This window comes from Castor canadensis, chromosome 9, assembly GCF_047511655.1.
Source record: "Castor canadensis chromosome 9, mCasCan1.hap1v2, whole genome shotgun sequence".
NCBI lineage: Eukaryota > Metazoa > Chordata > Mammalia > Rodentia > Castoridae > Castor > Castor canadensis.
In genome coordinates, this window is record NC_133394.1 from 84,242,285 (window position 1) to 84,257,812 (window position 15,528).

The following is a 15,528-nucleotide window of genomic DNA, read 5'->3' on the forward strand; positions in this document are numbered from 1 at the left end:
TTTTGATGGGGTTCATTTGCAGCTTTGAAAGTTTAAAGTTTAAAAGTTTCTCAACTAACATTATTTTAATAAAAGAACCCGTGGTGATAATTACTGAGAGTTACCTGAGAACTCTCAGTTCTCAGTGTTCTCACATAAAGCAGTCTGCCACCTGTGACAGTGACTGCCTTTTGGGGCAGAGTTCATGGTTAAAACATCTGTGTTGAATGGCACTGCTGTCCTGTGTTTCAGGTGGTAGTATTGGCTATAGATTGTTAGAATGTAAGCCTGGGTTATAAAGAAGATGTAAAACCTGAATGTATTGAGGCAATTCTCTCATTACTCAGAGTCCTAAAAAGGAACATCAAATCTTTTAATTTTCCATTTGAAAAATATGGAATTTAAATAGTAAACTAGGTTTTAATTTTTTAGTCTCCTTTTACAAATCAACAATCTCAAACAAACCTGCTACTCTTTGCAAATACCTGGGGATAAAGGCCTCTACTTGCTTAATATGAGGTTGCTTGGGGTATAAGGCTGACTTTTTGTTTTGTTTGTGGTACTAGAACTTGAACTCAGGGCCTCAAGCTTGCTATGCAGGTGCTCTAACATTTGAGCCACACCTCCAGCCTTTTTTTGCTTTAGTTATTTTTCTTCTATGGGCCTCACACTTTTTGCCCAGGGCCAGCCTCAGACTGCTATCCCTTCTACACCTCCTATGTAGCTAGGATTCAGGCATGCATCACCACCTCTGGCTTGTTGATTGAGATGGGATCTTGATAACTTTTTGCCTAGACTGACCTCAAACCACAATCCTCATTATCTCCATTTCCCCAATAGCTGGGATTATAGGCATGCACAACCATGCCCAGCTAACCTAATTTGGTTTTAAGGTTCCTTTTCTAAGAGTTATGGAAAAGTTGGAAGTAAAAAAAGACTATAAAATTATATTCTAAAAATTCTGACTTTGAAAAATTGAGATTTTTGTATAAATATAATTATAGTAATAATTTAGTGTGATTTTTTTTTAATGAAAGGGAACCATGACAATACCAAAATTTTTGCTATAACATGCATATCTGCTGTTGAAACCAGACCTCTTAGTAAAATAAGAACCTCCAGCCAGCACTCAACTGTGAGCTGCAGGGAAATACCAGCATGTGTGACGCGCCTGCCCATCTTCTGGCTGGAGTGATGGAGTGGGACATGGAACAGATATCAAAGCTGGGTTTGAGAATAGTTACTGGTCCATTTTGCAATAGTGGTTAATCACGTATCTTTGCAGCTGTCCATCTTATTTTTTTAACATGAGTTGAATATCAAAATACTTCTCCAGGCATATCATTAATTAGAGTTCAGTATTGTTTATAATTCTCTTTTTTAGTGAGGTAAATTGTGTATACACTGAAGTACATGAGTCTTCCTGTACATTGGTCTTGTGTGTGCGCTTGTGGTGCTGGGGATTGAACCTGCATCTGTGTGCTAGGCAAGTGCCATGCCACTGAGCTGTACTCCCAGTGCCTATTCTTCCTTTGTTTTTCAGTGTGGAGCCGTATGCCTGTTTGCCTTTAGAAGACTTTTACTTTACTTTATTGTGGTCCATTCATTGAGTTTTAACAAATGTACACACTACACCGTGTCGTCCAAACCCATTTCCTTTCCCAAAATAGAACATTGATGCATATTTTAAAGATCATTCTGCAATATAAGGAATATATGTTTACTTTTAAAGCGAGTGGTTCACTCAAACCATATAAAGAAAGTATTTGAAAGTCTGCTAGCAACACAGCATCTGCCTAGGGAAGAAAATGTGTGAAAACATTTTGCCCGCTCATACTTACTGCAGGGAAAGGTACTGAAAATCACCTCCAGATACAAACCATGAAAAGGAAGAAAGGTTGGAGGTTGTTCTTGACTGTCTTATTGTCTCTCTGTAGTTACCTGTGTGCTAGCCACACTACAGCTCAAGAGAGCTATAAAAATACTCTTGTTCTTTAAAAAGCATTCCACTTGCAGCTGGTGTCTGAGAAGTTAATGAAAAGAATAGGTTCTAGGGCTTTTGTGGCAAGATGGTCTTTGACTAATAAGCACTCACTGTTTTCTGTAAGGAGGTATACTGTAAGTGATAGATTAGATCACACAGTTGCTCTTTTTGCAACACAAATCTGGGAATAGACATAGGGTAAGAAAGATGGAAGGTTCTAGCAAGTATGAGGGCCTCTATTAGCCAGATTGCAGATTTCTCCTTTTGAAACCATGTAGTGAGTTACCTGTAAATCATCCATGACTGTGGCCTGTGCTGAAGTTTTGCTTGTGTGATGTTTAGGAGTTGTTCTGTGCAGTAATACTGACACTTTGGGTGTATTTAAGTTTTATTCAAAACTGCTTTTGATCGAAGAGAAAGAAGAGGTGCTGAGAAACTGTCTGAGCAGCTGAGGATGCTGCTTAGATTTCTGAGTGAGTGAGTGAATGAGTACATCTGTATTTCATATGGTCCTCAAGAAATTTTTATTTTTGTGATTTGTATGTTTTTTGTTTTCTGATGTATCTGTACTTAATACCCTGTTTTCAGTCTGAGACCCCAAGTAAACAGCCTGAGACACCAGATGATACCATTCCTCAAAAGGTAAAGCACCAATTATCACAAAAGAATGCAAACTACTTGCAGAGGGATTTGTTTGTTTTGTTGTTTTCTCTTTTTTTAAGTGCATGGTAGACTAGACTAACTTAAAAGATTGGGTTTCAGTTTGTTCTTCTGTAAGCTCCTCAGAGTTGAAAAGCTGGTGTCATTTCTGCTGACCAGTACAGTTCTACTCTCTGGGCTTTGTTCTAATCGGCGCCTTCCAGGGCTGTCTGCTGCTCACTAACAGCTGGACACTCACTGCTCTCACCAGGAAACCTACTGCTTCACGCATAACTAATAATTATGAGGTGTGTTAGTAATGGGCAGCATTCCACTTCAACTTTTTTGTTCGAAAACCTTTAACTCTTTTAGATGTTTTGAAAATGCAAGAATATCCTTTATAAAGTTAAATTTTCAGTCGGAAGGAACTAATGGAAACAAAGAGTGTGTGATCACTTGCTAAATTACAATTTTAATTTTATTTGGTATAAAAATTTAGCATTGTTTTTATTTTCCAGAAAAATTCAATATAGAGGCATGGTGGCACATGTCTGTAATCCCAGCCAATTGGAGCTGGAGATAGGAGGACTGCTGTTCAAGACCAGTCTAGGCAAAAAAGTTACTGAAACCCTATCTCAAAAAAAAAAAGCTGGAGCTGGGGCATGGTTATCTCATGCTATAATCCTGCTACTCAGTTCAAGGCTAGCCCAGCCAAAAAGTTAGCAAGACAGTCCCCGGTCTCAGCCACGAAGCCAGGCTGGATCACACCTGTGACCCCAGCTGTGTGGGAGGTTGTAAGTGGGAGGAAAGCTGTCCAAGGCAGGCCCAGGCAAAAAATAAGTAATGCAAAAAGGAGGAAGAGGGCCTGAGGTCATGGCTCAAGTGGGGTTTAAACCCCATATCAAAAAAAAAAAAAAGATTCAGTATATAATTCAGTAAAGACAAAGAAATATAGCCCAAAATATTTTGGGAAAAAAAATTCTTGGAGTTTAAATCTATATATGAAGTCAGTAGCTAAGTTGATACTGTGCCACATCTTATTAATTCATTGTCTTGCCCATCACTAACTGCCATTGCCTTTTTAAATATTAGCAACTTTGAGTCAAAGGTGGCTGTGGTACCTCATATAGGAGAAGTTTATGGTACAAAGTTTACTGCCTTTCATTCATTTAAAAAAAAATACTGCACTGTTCTTACTCATTTGCCTCACAGATTGTTCCTTCCCTAATTGTAGTATTATTTTACATCATTTTAATACTTTCCATCACCATGTAATACTTTCAGTCTCCATTCGCTGCACGTCGTTCCCCAGTGTGCTTGTAGCACTCTCACTCCCTGACGGTACCTGGAGTTAAAAGAAGGGTCACATAACTTCAGTAAGGTGTCGTATTATCGGGAATTTGGTTCAGCATTCCCACCCAATGGTACATTAATTTCCCATTTTAGTTGGAAATTTTAAAAGGAGAGTGATTGTTTCAAATGAGTATTCTTATAAATAATACATGTTGATTGTTTGAGTTCGAAGAGTATGCAGATAGTAGGATAAATTCTTATAGGAAAGGAGAAATGAAATAGTATCTAGAAGAGGAAAGCTTTTTCTTAATTTTAAATCCAAAGTCTAGGTCTAATTCTGATCTTAAAAATCTACATACACATAAATTTTTCCCATAGTCATGTATTTTAGGCCTTACTTTTCTTATTTTATATGATTTTAAGAAGAAAAAACAAATTGAGGTTAATTAGAGAACCTGTTTTTAGAGTAAAAATTAATCTTGAAAAGAGATGTTCCTTTGTCATTTTTTTTCTGTTTCTAGGTAATTAATTCCTTCAGGATGGACTTAAGTATGTTTTTCTATACTGCTTAACTATAATTTTATGAATCATATTCTTGTACACACCAGACAGCAAGAATGTTTTCACAAATTGGAGATGCCAGTTTATAGTGGCAAGCTAACCAGAGAGGGCCATCTGCCATGAAGCTTTTTGATTTGGGTTTGAGTCAGGACTCAGTGATCTAAGATTGTTGACACTTCATTTCCAGAGGCCCAGTGAATCACAGAGTTCTGAATCTCTCCCTTCAAGTGTTTCTCTTCAAACACTTGCACAGATTTTTCCAAAGGAGTAGACACACTTCAGACCTGAGCTGCTTTCTTGGGTGGAAGCAGAGTACCAGGCCCTCACACCCTGGGTGGTACTCCTCTCCTGCATGGGGAACTTTTCTGATCCAGCAGTGAGGACGGACAGTTCCCACCCAGAAATGTCATTTTGCTAGAAGTTATCTATTTCTGTTTTGGGAAGTGCAGTACTACTAATATTGTTCTAAATATATCTTTTTTTTTAATTGATGGAGTTTAATATATAGCAGCAAGACTGGATTTACTTTGTATATGTATAGTTGATAAAAGAGCCCTGAAGAAGGGAATACAGAGAAATCTTAACCTCTTACCACTCCTCAGAAAGGTTGTTTGTTAGGTCTTGGAGAAGATTCTCTGAGTCATTTTCTTTCACTGTTTCTTAGAAACCTGCTCGTTACAGAAGAGCCATAAGTTATGACAGTAAGGAATACTACATGCGCCTAGCCTCCGGCAATCCAGCTATCGTCCAGGATGCCATTGTGGAGAGCTCAGAAGGTGAAGCCACTCAGCAAGAACCAGAGCATGGCGAAGACACTATTGCCAAAGTCAGAGGTCAGCCTTCCTCTTTGTGATTAAAAGTCATTTCGGAGCACTCCTTATACGTGAATTTATATGAAAAAATGAGCTAAAGTAGACCCAGCCTTAAAAGTGTACATATTTTACTGTCTCATCCTTCTGAAAGATTGATTTCTGTATCAGAATTAAAGAGACTGGCTCACCCAGCACCAGTGGCTCATGCCTGTAATCTTAGCTACAGGAGGCAGAGATCAAGAGGATCACAGTTTGAATCCAGCCCAGGCAAATAGTTCATGAGAAAAAACCCATCACAAAAAAGGGCTGGTGGAGTGGCTCATTCTCCCTCCAATTGGAAATGATAGCTTTCTGTTACTGTGACAAATACCTGAGAGAAATCAACTTGTAAAAAGTAAGGGTATATCTTGTCTAATGATTTCAGAGGCCTCAGGCCATGGTCAGCTGTCGCCATTGTTTTGTGCCTGTAGCGAGGCAGCACATCTTAACGGAACACACAGCTGAGCAGAGCTGCTTACCTCATGGCATCCAGAAGGCAGAGAGAGACAGGAAGGTGCCAGGGTCCCAATATCCCTTTCAAGGGCATGTCTCTGTTGCCCTAACTTCTTTCCACTGGTCTCCATCTCCTGAAATTTGTACAGCCTCCCCATAGCACCACACTGAGAACCAAACCTTTATCCATGAACCTTTGAGGGACACTTATCCAAACCATAGCCAACTCCATGAGTCTAAACTGCTCCCCCTGTGGCTCCTACAGTATGAAGGTTCTGTTGGTTTTTATACTGTAGGTCTGGTCAAGCCTCCTTTAAAACGCTCTCGATCTGCACCTGATGGAGGAGATGAGGAGAACCAGGAGCAGCTACAAGACCAAATTGCTGAGAGCAGCTCTGTAGAAGAGGAGGAGAAAACAGACAATGCCACCTTACTACGCCTATTAGAAGAAGGAGAAAAGGTACTGTGCTTCTAAAAATTAGGGACTGTGTTTAGGCAGTGTTACAAGACAAGGTGATAAGATGGTTAAGGTAGATATTTTAGCCTTTTAATGAAATACAGAAAAAAGAAATTTGGGGGATTTTTACTCCTCTCATGTTCAAGGGTTTCCTGACCTCTCTATATACATCCAGTAGTATAAAGTTTAACCAGATACAGAATTATCAGTTGTTACCTAATTCACTCTCTCTTTCTAAAAAATTTTCAGAATTCTCTATTTCAAGTCTAAGTAGACAACCCATTCAGCAATCTGGCCTTGTTATTTTTTTTTCTGCATTTCATAATTTTAGTTACCACCTACAGACAGCCTCAGTCAATCTGTACCTTCTCCTCCAGCTTGTATTTAAGCCCTTTTCTCCTGCACTCAGAGAAAATTATAATGTACTCCTATTTCTCTCTCAACCTCCTACCTCCTGCCCACATTTCCAAGTTCATTTCACTGCCTCTCCTTGCAGCCTGAGCCCTGCAGCATCATACACTTCACAGTTTATTACACTTACCATTTTTTAAGCTATATACTTTACTCATTGGATTTTTTCCTGCCAAAAATTCCCCTCTTCCCTTTATTTGAATAATCTCTATCTCAATGACTTATCTATTAATCTGGATGCCTATAGTTCTCATATGTAGGAAGCCTTCCTGTCTGACTTTCCTGCTCAGGCTTGGTTAGATGCTCCTCCTCTATGCTTTTATAAGGCCTTGTTTCCCACATTCCGTTGTTGTACTTATTTGTTCCTGTATCTGTCTCTTCCCAGATGATGAGTCCTAATAGGCAGACACTGTTTCTTTTTCCTTTTCTATTGCCTTGCACCATTCCAATCACATAGTAGACACATAATAAGTCTTTAAATGAAGAAGTCTATGGTTGGAGGAAGGGAGAGACGGAGGGAAGGACCACTGGACTGGGTAGTGAACTTTACCTTTTCAAAGGATATCTTTTTTTTCTATTATGTTAGATCATGCTATTATGTTAGATCTTGGTATACCCCCTTGAGAGCTAACCCATTAAGAAACAGTAATCAGAAGCTGGAGAATAATTAAAACAGTTCTATGCAAATGTATGCCTTGATAATCTTGAATAAAAATACAGAAAGAAAAAAGCATTTAATTACGAAAGTATTACCAGTTGAGAAGGAAACTCAAGAGAGAGTCCTGGAGTCACAAGAGTGTTCTGTGTCTTGGTCTGGATGTTGCTGGTCACACTATTTTAAGCATTTGAAAACTCAACACGCTTTACACTTTGTGCGTGTGATACTGCAATAGAGTTATTTACAAAGTACACCAGGAGGCAAAGGGCACAGCTCAGCGGAAGAACATGTGTCTAACATGCATGAGGCCCAGCACAAAAAAACACAGGAAAAAAAAAGCTACATCAGAATTCCTCTGTAACAGTCTACCCTTTTATTTCTGAAATGATTCAAATATGGCAGTGAAAATTGACTTAAATTTACACATTTTTGAAAATGTATTATCCCTTCATTTTTAAAATTTCATTTTATTTCTAATTAACAACCATCACCTCACCAATTTATCACTTTTTTGTGGTGAGAATATTAGAAATCTGTTTTAGCCATTATTACTAACTGTGGTCACTATGTGGTATAACAGATCAATGAAACTGTCCCCCACTTCAGCTAAGCCTTGCACCCTTTTATCAGAACCTTTCCTCTTCCACTTTCATCCCACCAACATCTGGTAACCAACTTTCTATTTTCTGTTTATTTTTAAAACTTTTAATCTCAAGAGGATGGTTTTCACTCTAATTGCTTTAAGTTTAAATGGTGCAAGAAGTGGATTCAAACTGACATTTATTTGACATTTGTTTGACTCTGATTTAGTTGCTGATTATTTTCCCTTGACTCATGTTGAACTGAGTTTAAGAATTTTTACCAAGAATTAACTACTGCCCTTTGAAAAGAAAACAATACTTACATTGAGGGATTTAGTAGTCCATCCTCTTGTGGGGAAAATAGAGCTTCTGCCAAGCTTGGCTTGTTACTATGTCGCAGCAGTCTGCTGGGAGGGAACCAGGTGGGGAGGGAAGGAAGACATGTTCCCTGGGGCCAATTTCAAGGAGGATTGTGGAGAAAGGACAGTGAGCTTTGTAGGAGAGACGATGATTATGTATATTTAATCTCGCCACAAGCCAATGATAAATATTAGAGATTTACAAATGAAAGCACAGAGGTTTAGAGAAATTAAGAAACCTGACCAAATCTCTAGCTGTTGTAGCCACAGACCTGGAAATTTACCCAGACTTTGTATGGCACTGCAGACCATTGTCATGCTGCATCATCTGGCTTCACAAAGGGCACACTGTTCAGATCCCCTTATGTGTTTGCCTCAAGCCCCTTTTCTGCCAACTTATGTGTGGGTACCCTTCATGAGAGCAGAGACCTCATCTAACTGGCTTCTCGCTTGTAGAACCTAGCAGTGATGTGCTTGGCATATAGTAAGTCCTCACTAAATCTTGGGAGAAACAGAGGGGTGCATAGGTGGCAGATGTGAGTAAATGAGGTGTCTCCTTTTACTGATTTACGTGTTTACAGTGCAAACACACCGTAAGCTAAGCTGATTCTTATTAACATGCTTAAGCCTAGCTTGATCATTCATTAACTCAGGACTTGCTGTTACCAAGTAACAAAAAACAAATTATCTGAACTTTTTTTAAAAAGTTGTATTAAAGAATATTTGTGGCTTTCTCTATAGATCCAACACATGTACCGTTGTGCTCGAGTCCAGGGTCTGGATACCAGTGAGGGGCTCCTTCTGTTTGGCAAAGAGCATTTTTATGTGATTGATGGGTTTACTATGACAGCAACCAGGGAAATAAGAGATATCGAAACATTGCCTCCAAAGTAAGTCAATGAATGAAAAGCCACTAAGTACAGTTGTCCTTAGAATCTAGAAAATGTATTTGCATGACTTTTTAATCCAAAAACTGTGTTCTAGGTAGTGTTATCTCTTGGTTTGTGAGTGTCTGTCATTACCTATTCACAAGAGTAATGCTGTAATTTCAAGGTACTAAAGAAAAAGTGTGCTTGTTCATCAAAATAAAAACTATGTTTTATTTCTTTGCATTAATAGAATGTTATTAATACAGTTCATTATATACCAAGTTATTTTATTATAATCCATATGCTAATAAACTTATTCTGAACTTATAAGTTGTTCTTTTTTAAAAATATCAGTATATGTACAGCTATAGGATAAAATGCAGTTTGTTGGGTAATACTCTTAAAAACAAGAGTGTTTTCATGTTCTCTGCGTATCCTGGAAGTAGTGAGACTGAAGCCCAAGCAGGGATTAACAAAGTTTTATCAATCTTCCTTTTCTTCTGCCAATGCTAGGATGGAAAACTCAGAAGACACACAAAGGCAGGGGGAAGATAAATAAACTTAAGCCTTAGAAAAGCTGCAGGCCTTTTCTCTTCCTTTAACATTTTGAATCCCTGTTACTGTTGATACAGACTGCATCTCTGGAGCTCATTCCTAGGACATACTTCAAATAATTGCCTTCTTATTGAATAATAATAATCATTGTTGAATTAGGTGCACATTATGACTTTCATGGGCCTTCCTCTATACAAAATATTAAAAATTCTATCTTATTATTAGTATAAAGATAGATATATTATATACATGTATATAAAACATTTTCTTCTACCTAAATGTTCAGTCTTTTCTTTCCAATTTTGGAAGAATAACAACTTTGGTTGGGTCCCAAAAGTATGTGGGGTTAGGATTGTGCCAACTATGCCTGGTAGAAAAATCAGTCCTGACAATAGGAAGGGGATTTTGTTTAATTACATTCATCAAAGGGAAATTCCTTTTATGCCAAGGAACTGACAGATTATTCTCTTAAACATTTTTCGCTGAAAATTCTAATATTTTGTCCCCCTCTTCATGTGTTGAAAAAGGGATATCCTTTGTTGAGCAGTGAATTTATTTCTTGCTGTGTTTCTGTTTCTTTCTTTTTTCTCTTGGCTACCTAGTATGCATGAGCCAATTATTCCTAGAGGAGCTAGGCAAGGGCCTAGTCAACTCAAGAGAACATGTAGTATTTTTGCATATGAAGATATCAAAGAAGTGCATAAAAGGAGATATCTCCTGCAGGTGAGTTAATATAGTAGTACCAAATGTTTCATCATGTTCCTTTGTTTGGAAGATGTATCATTTTAAAACTGATATGTGCTATAAAAACTCTAGCATCTTCATTGTTCTTTAGACAAACTGGTCCCATGGATGCAGAACACTGTAAATGTATCTCTCTTCTTTAAACACAGCCTAAAATTTGAGTGATCTTTGTTATCCATCTTTCCCCGTAGCTTTGCAAGTCAACATTTTAATTGTCTTTTAATATAAAAATTACATGCTCACCATAATCTTAGTAATGTAATGTAATAGTAATTTTTATTCTATTTTTAAAGATTTTCCAAATACATTGAGCAGAATAAGGAAATCTTTTATTGTATAGCTTAATCTGCAAATAATTTATGACTTTAAAAATGTTCTTTAGTCAAGAAATTAGTTCCTTCAACATCGGTAGGAAGTAGTGGTGGAAAAATTAGCATATAAACTTATTTGTGATCTCCTTTCTTATCTTAATCTTTTTCTCTGTGATCACTTCAGCCTATTGCTGTTGAAGTTTTCTCTGGAGATGGACGGAATTACCTCCTTGCTTTTCAAAAAGGAATTAGGAACAAAGTCTACCAGAGGTATTGTTTGTTAGAAACATTTTATATGCTATCATGGGAAAAGGTGGGGAGGGGAAGCTGTTACCAACCAGTTCTGCTAGCTTTTGAAAATGTAGAATATAGATCAATGAGTTAACATCTTTAAAGAAAATACTTGTTTCTGACTGGTTGAATGCCTCAACTTATAAGAGTGCCTGCCTAGCAAGCCTGAGGCCCTCAATTCAAACCCCCATGACACCAAGAAAAAAAGAGAAAGAAAATACTTGTTTCATTTTTGCCAGCCTCTTGGAATATGATTGCTCTGACTAGCTTTTAGAATGATACAATTCTGTTGTGAAATACCATTTTTCCTTCTGGTAATTTATATTAGAGATTATCAGATATTACAGTCTCACAGTCCTGTGTCTCTGAATTTAAAAGGAGGGTGAAATAGTTGCTTAAAAAATACTTCAGCTTCAAAATAGGCTTCCTTCCTCTTTTTTTTTTTTCCCTTCATCTTTACCAAAATGAAGACAGTACGCTTACTGTTCCTTACTGTTAAGTTCAAGGACGGAGTTCCTTTATAACTTATAGTCATATGAGAGTCTTCTCTGTCCTTGAAAGAAAAGTTGGATACCTTCATTCTTGAAGAAGTAGCATATCCAAATAAAACTGTTGGTCTAATCTAAGCATATTTTATCATTGGTAAATTGTGTTTAAAATTCATTTTTTAAAAGAGAAATACTATATATCCATGGTACTTGAAGATACTTTTTGAGACACTCTTGCTCTGCAGCCCAGGCTGACCTCAAATAGGTAATCCTCCTACCTCAGTCTTGCTTATTTGCTGGGATTATAAGCATGTGCCCCCACATCTGGCATTTAAAGATACTTCTGTGGAATATGTGGATAATAAGGGTTTCATTTTATAGAAATGAAAGACCTCTTAATCTTTGAAGGTGGTATAAGCCTTGGCAATTCCTCAGTTAATAGAAGTTTTGTATTTAAATTACTTCTGTGAGAAATAACTAATATATGACACTGTGTATCATTACAGTACAGTACAGTAGTTCTCTCACATTAGTGGTGGGTACGTTCCAAGATGTTCTTCACATGCAAAAAACTTTAGATAGCAATAAGTAAAATGAACTGGTACAATATAACAATATGCTATAATAAAAATTATTTAAAGCTTGTAAATCATCTATTTCTGGAATTTTCCATTTCATATTTTTTGGCTGCAGTTGGCTATGGTAACTAAGGCTGCAGAAGGCAGTACTGCACATAAAGGGGAGTACTGTAATACTGCTTGTGAGCACCTGTGAAATGAGATGTTCTTCAAATACAGCAAGATATACAGTGACCCAGAACTCCTTCCATATACAGGAAGAACTAAATAAGGGACTGGGATTTACTTTTACTTTTCTAACATCAGTTTCTAAAGGTGCTACTGTTTTCACCACTAGGAACTGTTTGCTCTTCGTAACTAGAAGCTGCTGTGAGGAGATGAGCTTTTCTCTGAGAAGTTTCTAATCATATGTCAAGTTCAAGGTCCACATTCATTCCAGGAATTCGCCCAGAATTTTCTTTTGCCTTTAAAAATTCATATTGACATTGTGAGCACCTCTAAGAAAGTCTTCATTGTCACATAAACGTTCTGTCGTGTATATGTCTTCATTTCTTAAGTCTCTTTGTCAGCCCCATCACCATTACCTGCTGTCAGGTGAATATTTAGCTGTAGTCACTTGGCAGGGCTTCATTAAGTTGATTCAATTCCTGCAAATCAGTGTTTCAAAGGCTTTGTTTGTTTCTGGTACTGTGACAGCATAAGTAAAAGTGCAAAATAATAGATTCTACTATGACCTTTCATGGTTGATGTCCTAATTGTATATTCCTTTTGCCTGCCATTTGCTGGCTAATGCAAGGGTCATGTAGCAACAGAATTCTGAGTGAATGGGCCTTTGTTAGGCTTTATGAGATGCTTATTGACACTTAATTTGCAATATATGCTCTTTTAAATTTTCCAGGTTTCTGGCAGTGGTGCCATCGCTAACCGACAGTTCAGAGTCTGTGTCTGGGCAGAGACCAAACACTAGCGTGGAGCAGGGGTAGGTGATTTGTTTTTGTGCCCATTGTAGTTTAATTGTATAATTAAAATGATGACATTTTTCATCAGTGTGTATCCAAATTTAAATACTGGACACTAGAAGAACAAAGAAAAATATATTCATGATCACTCATGTTAAATCATTGCTCACATTTTGACGAAGTTCTTCTTAGCCTTTCAAGATGCGTACAATGCTTTGAATTTCTACTTAGAATACAAGCTTTTATTCTCCTCTTTCCATTCAGTATTATGTTTAAATAGTTCCCTGTCTTTAAAGTTCTTCCAAAAGTATAACTTTTAGACATTACCTAATCTTATGTATAAAGCAGTCTCTAATTCTTTGGTATTTCACCTTTACCACATTTTCTTATCTTAATACAGAAATGTCATTTCTCATTATTTTGTTAAGGTAGCATCTTTAGTAAAATAAAATGTATGAATTTTAAGGCTCTTGCTACACAAAGCCAACTTGATAGCTATAAAAATTATACAAGTTTAAATTCTGTCCTTATTAGATCAGTTAATTTATCTCAATAGATACTTGCCAGCTTTCTATATTAAACTCTTCAATATTACTGATTTTATAAAATAACTTTCTCATTTTTAAAATGTGTATTTCATTAATTATTAGCAAATGAGCTCTGTATGTTTGCTAGTCATTTTAAATCATTGTAAATTGCCCACATCTTTTGTCCATTTTTCTTTTGAGTTCTTAGTGTCAATTTATAGAGAATTTTTCTGTAATAAGGTATTTCTCACTCTTGCTTATCCTATTTGTTGCAAATCACCCAATTTTCCTTCCCCTTTTATTTGAATTTAAATTTAAATTTCTGTTGGTATGTATGCATGTTGGTATGTGCTCTGTGATAGCTGTTTTTAATCCCAGAACATTTCTGGGTGATGTAACCATTTCAAGAATCCATGTCCCTATGTCTAATGACAGTCACTCAATAACTGGCAGCCCTTTATAGTCCCTTGGGAAAGAAGCAATGCTAAAGGGGCTATAAATTATTATAACATGCAAGAAAAATGACTTTATGGAGATCCTATAACTTATAAATACAATTTGATTCCAATCTGTGTGCAGCTAAATATATTAAGTGGGTGTATTTTCATTTGAGTTGTTTCATCTATTTTTCTGTAGCCAAGGCATAGCAAGTGATAAATACATGCTTTTGTTGATCTCAGAAACACACTCTGTTCTAAATCATTTGTGTTATTGTTAACACAAATATACAGAGAACTGATCCAGGAATGATGGTACACACCTGGAATCCCAGCACTCGGGAGGCAGAGGCAAAAAGGATTGCAAGTTCAAGGCCAGCCTGGGCCACATAGCAAGTTACAGGCTAGCCTGAGCTACATAGTGAGACCCTATCTCAAAAAACCATGGACTCGGATATAGCTCAGTGGTAGAGCACTATGCCTAGCATGCACAGGCTTGGGGTTTGATCCCAAGACAATAAACAAGTAAACAAGTGAATAAATGAATGAATAAATAAATATTTCCTGAAAGCATATTGAGCCTTTTTTTCCAATTCTAGGCAAATTGCTAGTATTATTATTACCTATCTAGATCTCCTTAAGTTTGCTATCCCATCATTCTTACCACCTCTGTACTGAGTTGGCAATTCTAAGGAACTGTTAAGAGCTCAGAAGTGAGAAGCAAAAATTCCTTTCTGACTTGAGTCATTTTCATCTGTCCCCTGTCTTACAAAGCTGAGTGTTCCTAGCTACTTTTCCATAGAGTATCCTGCATATTCAGTTTACCTGGCTAAAAGAATTTAACTAAAAGGGGAAACTGGTATCTGTACTATTGAGCTAGATGTGTTTATATTCTAAGCCTTACAAATCTTGATTCCCCCCTTTCATATAACAAGGTACACAGTTGAACACTTTCCTCTTGTTCCTTAGTCTATTATTAATTATCAATATTATAAAGCTGCTGAACCTTAAAAAGGATTTTATAAATATTTTAAGAAAATCTGCTATCCAAAAACTACTGTGGTATTGGTGGTATAGTGGTAAGCATAGCTACCTTCCAAAAACTACCATGTAAATTTTAAATAACCTGAATGCCAGTGACTTTTCTTTCATAAATAATATTTTAATTTATTAATTCAGAATCTTTTAGATGTATTATGTGCTTAGTACATGTAAAATAGTGGATATTTCAGTTAAGTATCTTTGAATCTGTTTACATAGGAATTATAGTGAAAATTAGAAAGTTGGATTAGATCAATGTTTTCCAACTCTTTGACCATGACTTACACTAAATATATATATTTTATATATATAATATATATGTGTACATATAAATTACATTACATGCCAGCACACACACAAAACAAAATTCACAGAAAATACTTTTCCTGTTTTCTTCAGTTCATTCCGTTCTATTATTTCATATTTTAAAATGCTGAGCACAACCCTCCATACTGATTCCATGACCCATGAGGTCCTCTAGTCTGAAAAATTCCTGGACCAG

At 36.8% G+C, this 15,528-nt stretch overlaps 1 protein-coding gene across 9 annotated transcripts in view; it reads left to right on the top strand.

The window, feature by feature from the left end:
- Wdfy3 (WD repeat and FYVE domain containing 3) overlaps nt 1-15,528 on the top strand; it is a 268,012-nt gene that overhangs the window by 214,946 nt on the left and 37,538 nt on the right. For 6 of the 9 annotated variants that reach the window (XM_074041845.1, XM_074041846.1, XM_074041847.1 and 3 more), the window contains 7 exons: nt 2,552-2,605; nt 5,121-5,289; nt 6,057-6,220; nt 8,968-9,116; nt 10,253-10,373; nt 10,890-10,975; nt 12,961-13,041. In XM_074041845.1, the coding sequence (XP_073897946.1) occupies nt 2,552-2,605; nt 5,121-5,289; nt 6,057-6,220; nt 8,968-9,116; nt 10,253-10,373; nt 10,890-10,975; nt 12,961-13,041 (824 nt within the window). The remainder of the gene's footprint in view (nt 1-2,551; nt 2,606-5,120; nt 5,290-6,056; nt 6,221-8,967; nt 9,117-10,252; nt 10,374-10,889; nt 10,976-12,960; nt 13,042-15,528) is intronic. The other 3 variants (XM_074041849.1, XM_074041851.1, XM_074041852.1) reach the window with 1 other exon arrangement.